Consider the following 17732-nt stretch of genomic DNA (forward strand, 5'->3'; position numbering starts at 1 on the left):
TTCAGCACTCAGCTTTCTTTGTAGTCCAACTCTCACATCCATACATGACCACTGGAAAAACCATAACCTTGACTAGATGGACCTTTGTTGGCAAAGTAATGTCTCTGCTTTTTAATATGCTGTCTAGGTTGGTCATAACTTTCCATCCAAGGAGTAAGGGTCTTTTAATTTCATGGCTGCAATCACCATCTGCAGTGATGTTGGAGCCCAGAAAAATAAAGTCAGTCACTGTTTCCACTGTTTCCCCATCTATTTGCCATGAAGTGATGGGACCAGATGCCACGATCTTAGTTTTCTGAATGTTGAGCTTTAAGCCAACACTTTCACTCTCCTCTTTCACTTTCATCAAAGGCTCTTTAGTTCTTCTTCACTTTCTGCCATAAGGGTGGTGTCATCTGCATATCTGAGGTTATTGATATTTCTCCCGGCAATCTTGATTCCAGCTTGTGCTTCCTTCAGCCCAGCATTTTGCATGATGTACTCTGTATATAAGTAAAATAAGCAGGGTAACAATATACAGCCTTGACATACTCCTTTTCCTATTTGGAACCAGTCTGTTGTTCCACGTCCAGTTCTAACTGTTGCTTCCGGACCTGTATAGATTTCTCAGGAGGCAGGTCAAGTGGTCTGGTACTCCCATCTCTTTAAGAATTTTCCACAGTTTATTGTGATCCACACAGTCAAAGGCGTTGGCATAGTCAATAAAGCAGAAATAGATGTTTTTCTGGAACTCTCTTGCTTTTTCGATGATCCAGCAGATGTTGGCAATTTGATCTCTGGTTCCTCTGCCTTTTCTGAAACCAACTTGAATGGGAAGTTCACGGTTCACGTATTGCTGAAGGCTGGCTTGGAGAATTTTAAGCTTTACTTTACTAGCGTGTGAGATGAGTGCAATTGTGTGGTAGTTTGAGCATTCTTTGGCATTGCCTTTCTTTGGGATTGGAATGAAAACTGACCTTTTCCAGTCCTGTGGCCACTGCTGAGTTTTCCAAATTTGCTGGCATATTGAGTGCAGCACTTTCACAGCATCATCTTTCAGGATTTGAAATAGCTCAACTGGAATTCCATCGCCTCCACAGCTTTGTTCATAGTGATGCTTCCTAAGGCCCACTTGACTTCACATTCCAGGATGTCTGGCTCTAGGTGAGTGATCACACCATTGTGATTATCTGGGTCGTGAAGATCTTTTTTGTACAGTTCTTCTGTGTATTCTTGCCACCTCTTCTTAACATCTTCTGCTTCTGTTAGGTCCCTATCATTTCTGTCCTTTATTGAGCCCATCTTTGCATAAAATGTTCCCTTGGTAACTCTAATTTTCTTGAAGAGATCTCTAGTCTTTCCCGTTCTATTGTTTTCCTTTACTTCTTTGCACTGATCGCTGAGGAAGGTTTTCTTATCTCTCCTTGCTATTCTTTGGAACTTTGCATTCAAATGGGTATATCTTTCCTTTTCCCCTTTGCTTTTCACTTCCCTTCTTTTCACAGCTATTTGTAAGGCCTCCTCAGACAGCCATTTTGCTTTTTTGCATTTCTTTTTCTTGGGGATGGTCTTGATTCCTGTCTCCTGTACAATGTCACGAACCTCCATCCATAGTTCATCAGACACTCTGTCTATCAGATCTAGTCCCTTAAATCTAATATTTGCAACTGTAAAGATATAAAACATATCATGTATCTGTTGGAAAATTTGGGTCATTTCTTTGTGGTATCCTAAGATACTTGATAGACACATACATACTAATAAAACTGAAATCTCTTGCTTCAGATAATCAAATAGGCACCATCCAATGCAGGAGCCTTATCTGAAATCATGTGATTTCTGCATTTTGAAGAGTTTATACTTGTTATTTCTGATTTATACATTCATCCAGATATGTGATTTTATTCTGACATAAGTTATATAATAGTTTAGCAATCAATCTACATTTTGCATATTAAAATATTCGCAATTGTAATGATATAAAACATATCATGTACCTGTTGGCAAATTTGGGCCACTTCTTTGCAGTATCCTAATATACTTGATAGCAAAACTAAAATCATACAGAAATTTATAGCATAGGAATTCTGAAACAAAAAGACAAACAGTTATAAAGGGTACCAAGAAAGTAATACTTTTCTTCATCATTTTCAGTATTAAACATTTGTTTTTCTCCACTTTTATTTCTAGGTACTGTCCAGTTTTGCTTTAAACAGAAAATTGCTGTGATGCCAATATAAAAACAACACAGTCATTTCATAATGTCTTTATTAATAGAGGTTGCCAATTGAATTCAAAAGGAATATGAATCTATAGATCTATATAATTTTTTCACTGTGGTAAAATATACATAACAAAATTTACATTTCAAAAATGTTACATTTTACATATACAGTTACCTTTTGAAACATACAATTCTGTGGCATGAAGTACATTCACAATGTGATACAACTATTACCTAGTGCCATGACTGTTTCATCACCTCCAAATGGAAATCCTGTCCCCGCCAAGCATCACCTCCCCCTCCCCAGGATCCTTGGCAGCTAGAAATCTGCTTCCTTGTATATGCTTAGTCATTCAGTCATGTCCGACTCTTTGCGACCCTGTGGACTGTACCCTGCCAGGCTTCTCTGTCCATGGGGATTCTCCAGACCAGAATACTGGAGTGGGTTGCCATGCCCTCCTCCAAGGGATCTTCCCAACCCAGGGATCAAACCCAGGTCTCCCACATTGAAGCCAGATTCTTTACCATCTGATCCTCTAGGGAAGCCCATTAATACTGAGGTGGGTAGCCTATCCCCTCTCCAGGGGATCATCCCGACCCAGAAGTCTAACCGGGGTCTCCTGCGTTGCAGGCAGGTTCTTTACCAGCTGAGCTACCAGGGAAGCCTGCTTCCTTGTATATCCTATTTTAAATTTTATACTTCAGCACCCATCTAAGCTAGGTACATGTCAATGTACCTCATACATGTCAGGTGCATTGGCTCTCATACATGTCAATTCCTTTTGTTAGTTGATGAGCTCATTTATTGACCTATTTATTTATATTCCCTCTCATTCTACAAAGGATTTTAGAAGTTGCTACATATATGAATTCTATAAGCTCTTTGTATTAAACAAAGTCTTGATAGTTCAGATTTATTATGAGGTTAAAGTATTTTCTAAAGAAAAAATGCCCAGCCCACAGTTCTGAAAATCTTGTTTTAAAAAGTTGGAATATAAAAACCAATTGAAGATACCTTGGTGTCTAAAATTTCTGAATGGTCACTAGTTTCATTGATGATTCCAGTTGAGTTGAAAGCCATACCTGGTCTGATATTGACAACAAGAAAGGTCATGGGAAACAGACCAAGACAGTAAGATCCTAGGTTCATAACATGGGCTCTAAACCCATAAGCCAACCTACAAAACATAAGCAAAGCACACTGAATAGTTTCAACCACAAATATTTAGTTAAGATACCTGCAGAAGGAGGAGTTATATATAGTCTCTTCTGGAAATGTATTTGATAAATTCATTGAACTTGAAAGCCAAAGATTTTGGAATTTGCCTTTTTCATTTCCAGAAAGGAATCACAACTTCCTAGGAAATTAATGACTTACTTAAAATCTCTCACCAATTAATGGAAGGAACTTTAGCTCTGACTCCAAGTTTAATGCTCTTCCCTGGAATACTCTTGTTACTTCATTGTCTGCTAAACTGCAGAGCCCAGGAATGCTTCTTTGTGTTTTATATAATGATCCCCCCAAATATTTCATTTAATGCCAAAGATATATTAATACCAACATTTTTAATACCAAAATTTGCCTTTGACATATTTCTTTTTCAAAACATAAAACATTAGAAGTAATAAAATATAAAGTATTCTAATACCATTAAACAATTATTTAGAAGATTTTTTACAATCGAATATTACTGGGTAAATTTATTTTTTGTTTTGAAAGATTTTTAGTAAATTTAATGAGAGCATCATTCAAAAGAAACATTACTTAATACCCACCATTTCATAAGTAAGTATTCTTTACACACAGGGTGGTTGAGAAGCTCTATGCGGTTATGTTGCACCATTGCCTGAAAAATAAGGAAAGATCAATAAAAATACAATCACATTAAACTCTTGAGTATAAACTCAGCTTTTTGTTTGCTGGCTTTATAACTTTATTTTGAATTTAATCAAAACAACACTTGCTTATTTCAGAAAACTTGAAAAATCAAAAATTATATCAAGAATATATTAAAAAAAACACTCACAATCTAGAGAGAACCATTTTATATAGATGCTAAAACGATTTGCATAGAACAGATGTGAGAGTCAGTTGTCATCGCCAGTCTTACAGGCATAAGATCCACATGTCTCTTCTTCCTTCACACTCCAAGTACTCAGTAGGTCTTTTAAAGATTTTTTTTTTTAACATGGACAATTTTTGAAATCTTTATTGAATTTGTTACAATATTGTTTATTTTTTTATGTTTTGCTTTTTTTGGCCATGAGGCATGTGGGATCTTAGCTCCCCAACCAGGGATTGAACTGGTGAACCGGCACCCCCTTGCCTCGGAAGGGGGAGTCTTAACCACTGGACAGCCAGGAATTCCCATCAGTCAGCCTTTTAGATTTCACATTAGGTGATGGCTGGTACTATGGTCTGTATCAAAGGCTTCCACAAAGGGAAATGAATTCATTTAAGGTAAATGAAAGTTCTTAATTGAACTAGAACAGTTCTGTCCAATGGAACTTTCTGCAGTGATGAAAATTTCTATACCTGTGCTGTTAAGCAAAAGAGCTACAAGACACATAGGCTTCTGAGGACTTGAAACATAGCTATTGCAAATGAAGAAATGAATTTTTAACTTTATTTTAATTTTCACTAATTTTCATTTAAGCAGTCACAAGTGGTTCAGATACTATATTAGAGAGAACAGTCTGGATCCTACACCACCATTTGCCATCCAGCCTTCAAATGTTTTCTTTCACATGTACACAAGTTTTTGTGTTGCCAATATTTACACCACAAGTCTGCTGCTCCACGTGGCTAAAATCTGTCGAAACTAGTAGCTGCTGTCCTTTTAGACCAGAAACCCACTCATTTGACACCTGTTTTCCTCTGCAGTTGAGTCTGAAACTCCTGGTTTACCCTAAAGCAGATCATCTGCAAGGCTTTCACGACCTCACTTACTAGAAATGTAAAAGCACTCTTTGGAATAAAAACTGGTTTGGAGCCAGTCTCTTGGGAAATTTGGGTCCAAACTGTGAGATTAGGGCCTGCTTTCAGATTGGGTTCACTCTTCCAGAAGGATATAAGAGCTGCTGAGAGGTTCGCATTTACCCTGGAGGCCAGTGGTTAGCTGAATTTGGAATCGATGATTGTAAACTGTCATCCCCTGCATTATCCTGTGGTTTTACACTGTAGGAAACATATATATATGTCTACATTGAAGTGGATGGAGGTAGGAGCAGATGCTGATCGTCAGCCTGTGTTGTTCACGGTTTATTGGATTCTGGGTTGGGCAGGTCTAGCATAACCATTAGGACTAAGGTGATCAACAGTGTGGAACTTTAAGGGCACCAAATTACAGCAATCATACAAAATGATTGCTTTATTTACTAACAAATAAAGAGTTAGGCTGTATGGCATACACAAAGATCAAACCATAAATCTGGAATTCTCTCCAGACTCCTTCCTGCAACTATCATACCAAACATTACAGAATTCATGTAGAAACTACCTGAATAAGGAAAATAGTGGACTTACATTGAGAGTTAAAAGAGGCTCATATACAATGTCCTGTACAGGTGCTCCTTTTTTGGTGAATTCTAATGGACACTGAAGATATGTGAAATTATACTCAATCTGTAGAAGATAACAATTTTTAAAAATTGCAGTCTAGCATAGGCCCCCAAAGTCGTTCTTAACACATCAAATATGCAACCCTATCATTCTGCTGAAAATTAAGTGATTCAAATAAAGTTGAACCATTTAACCTGAAGAAAAGTAAAGTAAGTTATTCTGTATTCATTTCAAAAAATAAATGTCATAACAGGGTATTTGATTCTTTTCTAACTCTCTAGTTGTGGGAAAAAAATGTCTTCTAGAAAGACCACTTAGATCTTTTAGGATTTCATTCTTCAGGCAACATTACCCAAGAAAATATAAAGATATAAATAATAAGGCTAAATAAAACTATTAGAAACAATTAAAATCATGAGAGAAAACTGCATATCCAAGGGAAAAAATTATCTCATAAGTAGATAATATAATCATATGAGAAATGAAGACAATTACCATCTTTTGAGATTTTGGAGTTCTAGTAACATTATTTTTACTATTCCCTAAAGAGAATACATTTCAAGTTATTATGATAAAATAAACTTACATGGTAGTCTTGGGAGGACTTGTCTTCTGTGGAGGGCATCACGCAGAAATCTAAAAGTACCTTTGAGAGAGAAAGACTGGCTAAGCTACTGGGCAGGAGACTAGATCCAAGATGGAATTTGGTCCCATTTCTAAAATAATACCCAAGATATTTCCTTCCCCTTCCTTTGCTTCTTGTATCTCAAAGACTTGTACACTACGATTTTAGTTATTCAGGAACAAAGTCTAAAACATGAAGTGTTAACATGTACTACTGCATGCCTCAGCAATACCAAGTGATATAGAAAAATACGCACCTGAGAATGAAACTGCATTCACTAAATTTTAGGTAAGAAATATTCCATTTGCTTTGCCTAAAACTTGATGTTTTTCTAGGTTTCTAGAAAACATGTGAATGATTGAGGATTCCTTTGCTTATCATCTTCTAGTGATAACTTAATTGTCTTAATGGAGACTTTTCAGCTGAGTCCTGAGTTCTTCCCACAGTCTAGGTTGCTTCTTCTGTATCATCTGATCCTGGAATATTGTGTTTGCTTCTGTACCTGGCTTACTGAGCAGCACTGACAAAGTTCACATCCAAAGTGGTATGGACAGGATGTTAGGCCATGGATAATATAGTGACAAACAGTTGGAGGCCCTCGAGATGCTCAGTTAAGGGAGAAATCACTTAAGAGTTAAGCATTAGATCCTCCCCTGGGAATTGTAGGGACAGATATTTTGAGGGGGACAAATATTTTGATATTTTGATATTTGTCTACTATATAAACAATTTGAGTAACTCCAAATCTGTGTGTTGGGACCTTTCTGGTGGCCCCAAATCATGATCCTGAGAAAGAAATTCTGCCCAGTCTACCCTCTTGAAACCAGATATGGACACAAGGCCCCAGGTGACTCCATCAGTGGGTCCCTTGGAGTTCCTGGGACATCTGGTCGACCCCACCTGCAGGACACAAGGGTAGAGGGCTGGACAGCACCCTGAAGGGGAGACACAGGGACTCAGGCCCCACTAGGAGGGCATGCCTGTCCTGGCTGGTCTCAAGCACCAAGGCAACTTAAAAATTTTGAGGCGGTCTCTGTTGATGACCCAGCAGCAGTACTAGGAGTCGTAAAAGACATCATGAAAAAGAAAGACAAGTCCAGTCAATTGTGCTGTGCAAGGAAGAACCAGACACAGGCCTGGCTATAACAGTTTGAAAGCTTTGTAATAACCAGCACAGGCAAAGTGAAGGCTGGGCTACCAGGGGAAGGGGAAGGTCATGGGGGAAGGATTGTGTATGTTACTCAAATGTGTGATGTGAGGCTAAACTAAAAGGCTTTTAACCTCCCCTAGTTAAAAAAATATTCATAACACTAAAATAATACCAAGTCATTATAGAAAATGAACTAGAAAATATATAGTAACATGAAGAAGAAAAGAAAAACCAAATCATAATCACAACTGTAATTCTTAGTAGCATTTTGGAGTAATTTCTATGTTTTCCATATGTGAATATTTATAACTTTTTATTATTATTCATAATGCTGCAGGAAGCATCACTGCACATAAATCTGTCTATACATTTGATTATTCATTAGGACAGATCCCAACAACTGGAATTACTGAGAAAATTTGAAATCATGTTCACAACTAATAAATGCAAATTTGAAAGAATAACACGCATGCCCCTAAACCCCCACATCTAGAGACTTTATTCAGCTGGCAACCTCCACTAGTGCTCTCTGCTCTAGACTTGGATTGTTTGAATAAAAAAAATGTTTAACATATTTTCCTACATTGCACATAACCACTAACAGAATTTTTTAATCCAAGTATGTCCTTCTCAAATTTGTTGGCTAGATTCCCTTGAAGCCTATATAAAACTAGATGCTTAACTTTAAAGATGGAAATTACTATGTTTAGGTTGTGATTACAACAATAAATCCTCACATTTTATTACATGCCAAGCATATACCCAAAGGAATTTTGTTTTTAGAACTTACTTTCATGCATTCAGGGAGGTATTCTACCAGTTCTATGACTGGACATCTATTGGTAGGAGAACAATGACTAAAAACCTTGAAACACTCTTCCCATCTGTAAAAAAATAATAAACACAATTCTTAAACCTTCTGTTGTGTGCAACAACAGAACTACCAGCTGAAATTCAATATTACTATCTTTAGGAGAAACTGATTGGTTAGTTGAAATTAAAGATTATTAAGTTTAGGAGAAACTGATTGGTTCCAATGGAATCAATATGTGAACTGAAATCAATCCAATAAAATCCTTGTTCATTCATGGAAATTAGGAATTTATAAATTAGAATTCATGCAAATTCAAGGATGGCTATTATAATCACTGTTCTGACTCTTTATCTAAATGCCTTTTCAAGAAGGTAGGTTTTAACCTTGATTTCCCCCTGAAGTCATGAAGGGGTATTACCTTCAAAGCTGGTCATGCTGTACGGTGATACCCACATTCACAAACACACAACAGCAACATAGTACTGGGCACATGACACTTTACCTTTAACCCAGGTATACATCATGTATTGAATTAAACTACAGAGTAACATGTATCAGGGCTTCCCAGGTGGCTCAGTGGTAAAGAATCTGCCTGCCAAGCAGGAGACAATGGGTTCGATCCCTGGGTCGGGAAGATCCCTTGGAGAAGGGAATGGCAATCCATTCCAGTATTGTTGCCTGGGAAATCACATGGACAGAGGAGCCTGGTGGGCTACAGTTCATGGGGTCACAAAAGAGCAGGACATGACTGCGCAACTAAACAACAGCAACAACATGTATCAAGTACATTAATAACCATGGGCTCTGTGAGAACATTGCAGATTTTCATCTTTCTTTACTGCCATCTGGTTGGACAGGATAAGGAGATGATTATGACACCAAGAATGAAAGAAATCTACAACAGGAAGTAAAAAAGAGCCCATTTATCTCCAAGATTCTATCTTTGTAATAGGAGGCTAGTTCTAAAAGCTACCCAGACAAATTTTCTGTTAACCCTATCAGTAAAGTCCATCTAGGATATCTGTACCATCAATAGAAAACTCCAGGTTGCAGTGTGCTTCTAAGGAAGAATGGGTCGGGGGACCTGCAGACTGCCCATGCTCCAAAACACAGGCTTGGTTTGCTATGAATATGAGAGTGCTCATCTCTGAGTCCACTACTGGGTGACGCTGGGCCTTGGTGCAAATCTATCTGTGACGACTAATATATAGAATAGATTATGTTTGAGACACGGGACAAACTACCCTCCAACTTCATCACTAAAACTTCTTAGAGTACGGTTTAAAAAAACCCACAGCCACACAAGATCATGGGTTAAAGGAAATTCCATTTCCTGGCACTGGTCACAACAGGGATTTACCTTGGAGAATATTTTCACCAACATCCAGTTTGGGGGTTTCCACTGGGCAGGAGAGCTTCAGGCAAGGTCAGGTGAGTCAGGGCAGAGTCAGCCTGACAACGACCATGTTGCCACAGGCTATAGACACCTGAACCCTGGGAGCCTCACAAGAGCGCTGTGAATCGGGTCTGTGCTCCCGTCACTTAGAAACGGAAGCTGAAGACCAGAGAGATTAAGCAACTCTTTGGGTGTCTGTGGTCACTCAAAGAGTTCATTAAAAATTTTAGGGATCTGTTTCACCCTAGATAATATACATGTTTCAATGCTGTTCTCTTGAAACATCCCACCCTCACCTTCTCCCAGAGTCCACAAGTCTGTTCTATACATCTGAGTCTCTTTTTCTGTTTTGCATATAGGGTTATCGTTACCATCTTGTGGGAGGGGGGACTGGGATGGGGAATACATGTAAATCCATGGCTAATTCATTTAAATGTATGACAAAAACTACTGTAATGATGTAAAGTAATTAGCCTCTAACTAATAAAAATAAATGGAAAAAAAATTAAAAAAAGAAAAAAGAAAAGCTAGCCAGACTAATAAACAGCGAAAAGGAGTGAAATCATAAATACACAAAATTAGAAATAAAAATGGAGACATAATCATAGGTACAAAGAAAAATAAACAAACCATAGAGATTCATAAAAAAAAAAAAATTTAGGGAAAACAACTGACATTTCAAAACGTTGACTTTTTGCATCTGTCTCTAAAGCAAAGGAAATAAAAGCAAAAATAAACAAATGGGATCTAATGGAACTTAAAAGTGTTTGCACAGCAAAGGACATCATTGATAAAAAGACAATCTACTGAGTGGAAGAAAATATTTTCAAATGATATGACGCAGCTCATACAATTCAACATCAAAAAACAACCTGATTTTAAAAAATGGACAGAAGACCTCTATAGACATTTTCCCAAAGAAGACTAATAGATAGCCAATGGGCACATGGAAAGATGCTGCTAATCATCAGAGAAGTGCAAATTCAAACCACAATGAGATATCACCTCACACCTGTCAGAATGGCTATTGTCAACAAGAACACATATAACAAACGTGACAAGGATGTGGAGAAGAGGGAACCCTCATACACTGTTGGTAGGAATGTTAATTGGTTCAATCACTATGGGGGTTCCTCAGAAAGCTAAAAATAGAACTACCATATGATGAAGTAGGTCCACTCCTGGGTATATAGGTATACAGGATATATAATCCTAGGGAAAAATAAAAACACTAACTCAAAAAGATACATGTACCACAGTGTTCAAAGCAGCATTATTTACAGTTGCCAAGATATGGAAGCAACCTGTGTCCATCAACAGATGAATGGATAAAGAAGATGTGGTATATATATATATGTGTGTGCATATATATATATATATATAGATAGATAGATAGATAGATACAATGGAATATTACTCAGCTGTAAGAAAGAATGAAATTTTGCCATTTGTAACAACACATATGGACTTGGGAGGGTATTATGGTAAGAGAAATAAGTCAGACAGAAAGACAAATATGCTTTATGGTATCGCTTATATGTGGACTAAAAATAAAACAAATTAGTGAATATTTAAAAAAAGAAAGAGACTCATGGATATAGAGAATAAACTAGTGGTTACCAGCAGAGAAAAGGAAGAGGGGAAGGGCAAAATAAGAGTAGGGAATTGGAGGTATAAACTACTATGTATCAAACAAATAAGCTACAAGGATATAATGTACAACACAGAATATAGGCAATATTTTAGAAAACTATAAATGGAATATAACCTTTAAAAACTGTGAAGCACTATGTTATATGCCTGGAACTTACACATCAGTTGATATTGCACATCAACCAAACCTCAATTAAAAAAAGGAAAAATAAATAAAAATGTTGATCGACAGCTGAGACTTTTATTCTCTTTCTCTTCCTGCTTCCTCTCAGGTTATCCCTGAGGCCAGAGGACACTAGCCAATTGTGGGCAGGATGGCAGCGTACCTTTTGTTCCTGATGGTCGTGAGGACCACCTCCTTTCTCTTATTGTGAATTGCAACGTGCAGGAAGGAGGCCTGCTGCTTGTTCAGGACCACATCGGCGTCGTAGCTCAGCAGCAGGCAGACGGCTTTGGCATGGCCCTCCCTCGCCGCGAAGTGAAGTGCGGTGTTCTTTCAGAGAAAACAACACAAGCAATCCAGTGACAAAGGCTACTCATCCTTTGGCTATTTTACAGCTTTGCTTCACTGCTGAGTTGCTTAAGATATTATTAACAAAACTATTTAATGGCAAAGAGTTAAAATTGGGGGCCCCCCCGGTGGCTCAGCGGTAAAGAATCCGCCTGCCAATGCAGGAGACCTGGGTTTGATGCCTGGTAGGGGAAGATCCCACGTGCCGTGGAGCAACTAAGCTCCTGCATCATAACTACTGAGCCTGTGCTCTAGAGCCTGGGAGCCACCACTATGGAAACCACGCACCCTGGAGCTTGTGCTCCAGGAGAGAAGCCACCGCGAGGAGAACAAACCTGTGCACCGCTTACTGCAGCTAGAGGAGAAAAATCCATGCTCTTGCAAAGATCCAGCACAACCAAAAATAAAATAACAAAAAAATCAGAAGTTGATAAAAGGTTGCCAGTCTCTAGTTTTGCCACAAAAAGACACTTTAAAAAGCAACCATAGTCCTCTAGCTCTGTCATTGCAAGAAAGAATGTACATTTCAATACTCCTTCTCCAAAAAAGAACAAAGGACATCACAGCCGACTGAAGGACAGTCTTTCAAATCAAATACGCTTAGTTTTAGGGAAAACTTAGCCCTGCCCTCCTCATTTCCCCTGGTCTACCAGGGAATGGTGAAAATTTTATCATCAGTTCACGTGGGCCTGTAACAGGCCTCTGTGAGACTCACCAGCTGTCCTCAACATGCACCCACCCCTTGGGGCTGTCTCCTTATTCTGTTCCCCTTTGACTCTTTCCTCACTAGCAGTCTGCATAGTTAGGGAGTCTGGGGATGGTCAGGGAGTCCGGCATGGACATGTGCACACTGCTATATTTAAAAAGGATAACTACCAAGGACCTATGGTAAGAGCACAGGGACGTCTGCTCAGTGCATGTGACAGCCTGGATGGCAGGGGAGTTTGGGAGAGAATGAATACATGTATATGTATGGCTGAGTCCCTTTGCTCTCCACCTGAAACTATCACAACATTGTTAATCAGCTGTACTCCAATATAAAAAGTTTTAAAAAAAGAAGAACCCAAAATATGGTAAGAAGGGAAGAGGGGAGCTAAGAAGGTTTCTTGCAATGCTGGAAGGTTCCTCTGTGCCAAGATTTGGGGTCGGTATGAGGAACATAGTACGTACCCCTTCTTCATCTAGCCGATCTGTGCATTTCAAGTTAGTGTCAAGAATGACCTTCATGGTCTGAGTGTACCCGCCCAAGGAAGCGTGATGCAAAGCAGTCCAGCCATTGTGGTCACTGTTAGAGAAGTAAGAGAAAATGTGTGCCTTTACCTTACAGATGAAAAGGGGAAGGACACCTCCCAATTGAAAGTGGGTCTGATGATCAGAGAAAACAAACCATATCTGAGATATTTGTGTTCTAGCAAGTAATTATGTATTGTTGTTGTTGTGTTGCTAAGTTGTGTCAGACTCTTTGCAACCCCATGGACTGTAGCCCACCAGGCTCTTCTGTCCACGGGATTTTTCATGCAAGAATACTGGAGTGGATTGCCATTTCCTTCTCCAGGAGATCTTCCGGACTCAAGGATCAAACCCACACCTCCTGCATTGGCAGGTGGATTCTTTAGCATCTGGCCACCTGGGAAGCCCAAATATGTGTTACATGGTTAATTAAACATGAGCTAATTTCAAGCTTAATTGGATGAGGGTTTCCCTGGTGGCTCAGAGAATAAAGAATATGCCTGCAATTCAGGAGACCCAGGTTCAATTCCTGGGTCGGAAAGATCCTTTGGAGAAGGTAATGGTTGCACATTTCAGTATTCTTGCCTGGAGATTTCCATGGACAGTGGAGCCTGGTGGGCTACAGTCCACAGATTAAAGGTACAAACTCTCAGTTGTAAGATAAATACTAGGGATGTGGTATATAACATGAAAAAATATAATTAAAACTGCTGTATTTATAAATGAACATTGTTAACAGAGTAAATCCTAAGAGTTCTGATCACAAGGAAAAATTTTTTTCTTTTTCCTTTTTTTGGTATCTGTATGAAATTAAGGGTGTTCACTGAACTTACTGTGGTAACCCTTTCATGATAATGTGTTGTACCCCTTAAGCTTACACAGTGTCAATTATAATCTCAATAAAATTATAAAAGAAAATAAATAAAGTCTATAAACACATTATCAAATACTTTGGGTGACTGAAACTAGAGTTAGCATGTTTGTGTCATACATATTTTCTTCAAGTATAAGTTATGTATAATGTGTATAAGTAGTGTACTTATACACACTATTTTTAATATTGCTTTATTCTTTCATCGAGTATTGTATCAAAAATTTTTCCATAATGGTGTTATTAGTCCTTGTAGCTACTAGTCATGGCTAATAATAATAATGAAGATAATTATAATAACAATATCATTGCACAAAACATGGATAGAAGATGCTTAGCTTAGTGCCACTTATTTTTTTCTGAGTTCAGGTCTAAAGAGATTGTTCCTCTCATGCTCTCAAAGATTCTTACTTGATCCTTTTGGGAAATGTCTGTCTCTTCTGTCAGAAATTGAAGATATGAATACAGTGAACACTTGCCTTTTTTCCAAATTAGACATAGAAAAAAAAAAGTGTGAGATCCTGACACAATTTAATTTCAGGGCCAGTGAGTAACCATAATAGGTGCAAGAGACACCTCGCTATTTCAGTTATGACATAATTAAGCAAGAGCACTTGTCTTCTGGGTTCACCTGGGGTCCCCTTTGCAAGTCTGTTGCCTGGTGTTCATTTAGAGGCAGGAAGGAACTAAGCAGAACATTCATTTCACGGCTGCATCATTGCTATGCTGAGATTGGTACTCTGATAAAGAGATATGTTTTTTAACATTAGCCTAATGAACTCTCTGCTACCACATTGGCGCAATTAGAAACTAGCCCATCATACATCTACAAAAAGCTTCTGGGTTTTCCTTTTATTTTTACAAAGATGTCATTTAATGATGCCATTTTTTATTGTACTTAATTATTTTAACTTGGGCTTCTCTGGTGGCTCAGATGGTAAAGAGTCCACCTGCAATGCAGGAGACCTGGGTTCAATCCCTGGGTTGGGAAGATCCCCTGGAGAGGGGCATGGCAACCCACTCCAGTATTCTTGCCTGGAGAATCCCCATGGACAGAGGAGCCTGGAGGGCTACAGCCCATGGGGTCACAAGGAGTCAGACACGACTGAGCGACTAAGCACAGCACATTTTATTGGTTTTGTTTCATGTGTTAGATTTCCTTTGTAGTGAAATTCAGGAAATTTTTATGTCTCATGTTGCAGCTTAAAGGGAGTTCTTCATGTCCATCAGTCATCATACTGAATGAGATGCAGAGTCTTTGATTTGTATAGCATGTGTGTGTGTCTGTAAAAACACACTGCCTTATATCTGCCAAAACAGCTGACAGCAAGATGAAGGAATATATAAGAAGCGAGTATCTCAAAGATTCTGGAAACTACACAAAGCCACTTATTCTGTGACTTTGAATAAGGCCTTCAGCTCTATGAACCTCAGTGTTTTCAATCAGAAATAATACTGACTTTCCTTTCAGTATTTGAGAAATCATGTTATGTTTTGAGGATTAATTAAGACAGGTAAAAGTACTTTGTGAGATTGAAAGTGAGATATCATAATCAAAAATAAAATAGAAAAACAGCCTGACAATGTCTAGCCAGTTACAAAGAAGATGTAAATATCACAATCTTATATCCTCACCTGAGAAATAATGCGCCCTTCTTCAGAAGCAGCTGAACAACTTTATCATGCCCATTCTTTGCAGCCAGGTGGAGAGGAGTCATTCCATGTAGGTCACCTTCATTCAAAAGCCTCGTGTCACTTATGTCTTGCAGGAGCCTCTGACAGGTATTGATACGTCCATAACTTGAAAAAAAAAAAAGTTTGATATCTTCAAAGCAAACATTTAACAGAAAGAGGACATGCTTGTATGTTGCTTAAAGTGACCCTTACCTGGCTGCAAAATGCAGGGGTGATTTCTTATCTTTGCTTTTGGAATGAATGGACACATTAAAGTTGAGTAGGTTGTTGACGGAGACAGGGACCCCCTGTCGACATGCATAGTGCAGAGGGGTGCACCCATCATTGTCCTCGTCCATCACCAGCTCTTTTATATGTTGCATCTATGGGAAAGATGGATATTCTAAATACAATTCTGTGATGATGCTTACAGGGTGTTTTTCAACCTATTTTGTATAATAGTATTTTCTAACAAGGACCAATATATACACCTTGAGTGGAAAGTATAAATAACCTTAAGGGTTATATACTAGGGACTTCCCAGGTGATGCTAGGGGTAAAGAACCTGCCTGCCAATGCAGGAGATGCAAGATATGCAAGTTTGATCCCTGGGTTGGGAAGAGCCCCTGGAGAAGGAAATGGCAAACCACTCCAGTATTCTTGCCTGGGAAATCTCATGGACAGAGGAGTCTGACAGGCTACAGTCCATGGGGTCGCAGAGAGTCTGACACAACTGAACAACTAAAAATACACACAAGGATGCTAGAGTAAAATAAATGCGGATGAAGATGTGTGCTCTGTCTCCCTATAATGTACATTACCGTATTAAAGGCACTGAGAAATCCTAATAGGAAGTGTATTTAATATTTTAAACCCAGTATTTTTCAAATGTATTTGACCACAAACCAACCTCTCATCTCTCCCTTCATTCCACGCCCGGCCCAGTAATACTTAACAGCTTAATGTTAATGGGCTCTGTTAGTCAAAATTAGCAAAATTGTTAAGTGAGTATCAAATGAATTAAATAAAATGAAATTAACATCACTTTATCTTTTAAATAAAAATCAAATGGCAAATGAGCAGCTTAAATCAATCCATAAACATTTTATATTTTAGACATTCAAATATACTTGACTCTTTAAGACACAGACTATATTAAAATCTATTTATTAAAAAAGTATGATGCACTTCAAATGTACCTAATAGTCACTCAGTAAGTATTAGTTGGTGAATATAAATATAGAGAAAATGTTTTCGATTTGTCAACAAGCATGTTGAGTAGTTTTTCTTCATTGATTAGGAAGTGCTGCTAATTCACTCATGTACTTGACTTCTCAATTGATACACAATTCGTAATGGTCCAAGAGAGAAGGAAAGGCATTCTATTATAGATAAGGATATATGGAAACTCTCCATAACTTAGAAAATGATCCTGATGTAATTTATTATCATTATCATAATCATAACTACTATATTATAAATATTCAAATATGACATCTTTCTTTAAAAATAAAATTTAAATTCCAGACTCAGCCTTCAAAGGAATAAAAATTATAATAAATGAAATCACTTTACTCTCTATTGAACCCAACTCACTTTATGGAAATCCACACATATGTATTACCTGCAAAAACTCAGGACGCAAATTTTTTAATCCATAAGGCTGTTGAACAGTCAAATGCAAAAAATTACGTCCAAGATTATCTTTTATGTCCACACGGGCACCTAAAAAGCACAATATAAATATAACTCTACTCATTTATTTAAAGCATAGCCTACGGTGGGTTTTCAATGTAAGAACATAGAAGATTGACTTAAAACTTTGCCAGTGTTTAAGTTAGAGAACTTTATTTAGGTAAGAAAACTAAGCATGGTTTAAAATGTGTTTATCTTACAGTGTGCATGTGTGTGTACAATGAGGTAGAGAATGTGTGATTTATTACATTATTTAATATATGAGGTCTCATCTTTTAAAACATAAAACAGAATTATAGAGAGATTAGAGATCAAGAGAGAAGAGGTGAAGGTTTCTCTTTTCTTCAT

General features: G+C 37.9%; 1 protein-coding gene across 1 annotated transcript in view; it reads right to left on the bottom strand.

Annotated features, from left to right (window-relative positions):
* Positions 1-17732, bottom strand: part of TRPA1 (transient receptor potential cation channel subfamily A member 1) — a 56259-nt gene that overhangs the window by 9467 nt on the left and 29060 nt on the right. The window contains exons 10-20 of the mRNA XM_020907330.2: positions 17314-17414; positions 15903-16072; positions 15651-15815; positions 13085-13199; positions 11730-11896; positions 8331-8424; positions 6352-6411; positions 5730-5828; positions 3980-4050; positions 3219-3381; positions 1977-2066 (exon numbers count right to left, since the gene is read on the bottom strand). Of these exons, the coding sequence (XP_020762989.2) occupies positions 1977-2066; positions 3219-3381; positions 3980-4050; positions 5730-5828; positions 6352-6411; positions 8331-8424; positions 11730-11896; positions 13085-13199; positions 15651-15815; positions 15903-16072; positions 17314-17414 (1295 nt within the window). The remainder of the gene's footprint in view (positions 1-1976; positions 2067-3218; positions 3382-3979; positions 4051-5729; positions 5829-6351; positions 6412-8330; positions 8425-11729; positions 11897-13084; positions 13200-15650; positions 15816-15902; positions 16073-17313; positions 17415-17732) is intronic.

This window comes from Odocoileus virginianus, chromosome 15 (genome assembly GCF_023699985.2).
Source record: "Odocoileus virginianus isolate 20LAN1187 ecotype Illinois chromosome 15, Ovbor_1.2, whole genome shotgun sequence".
Classification (NCBI taxonomy): Eukaryota; Metazoa; Chordata; class Mammalia; order Artiodactyla; family Cervidae; genus Odocoileus; species Odocoileus virginianus.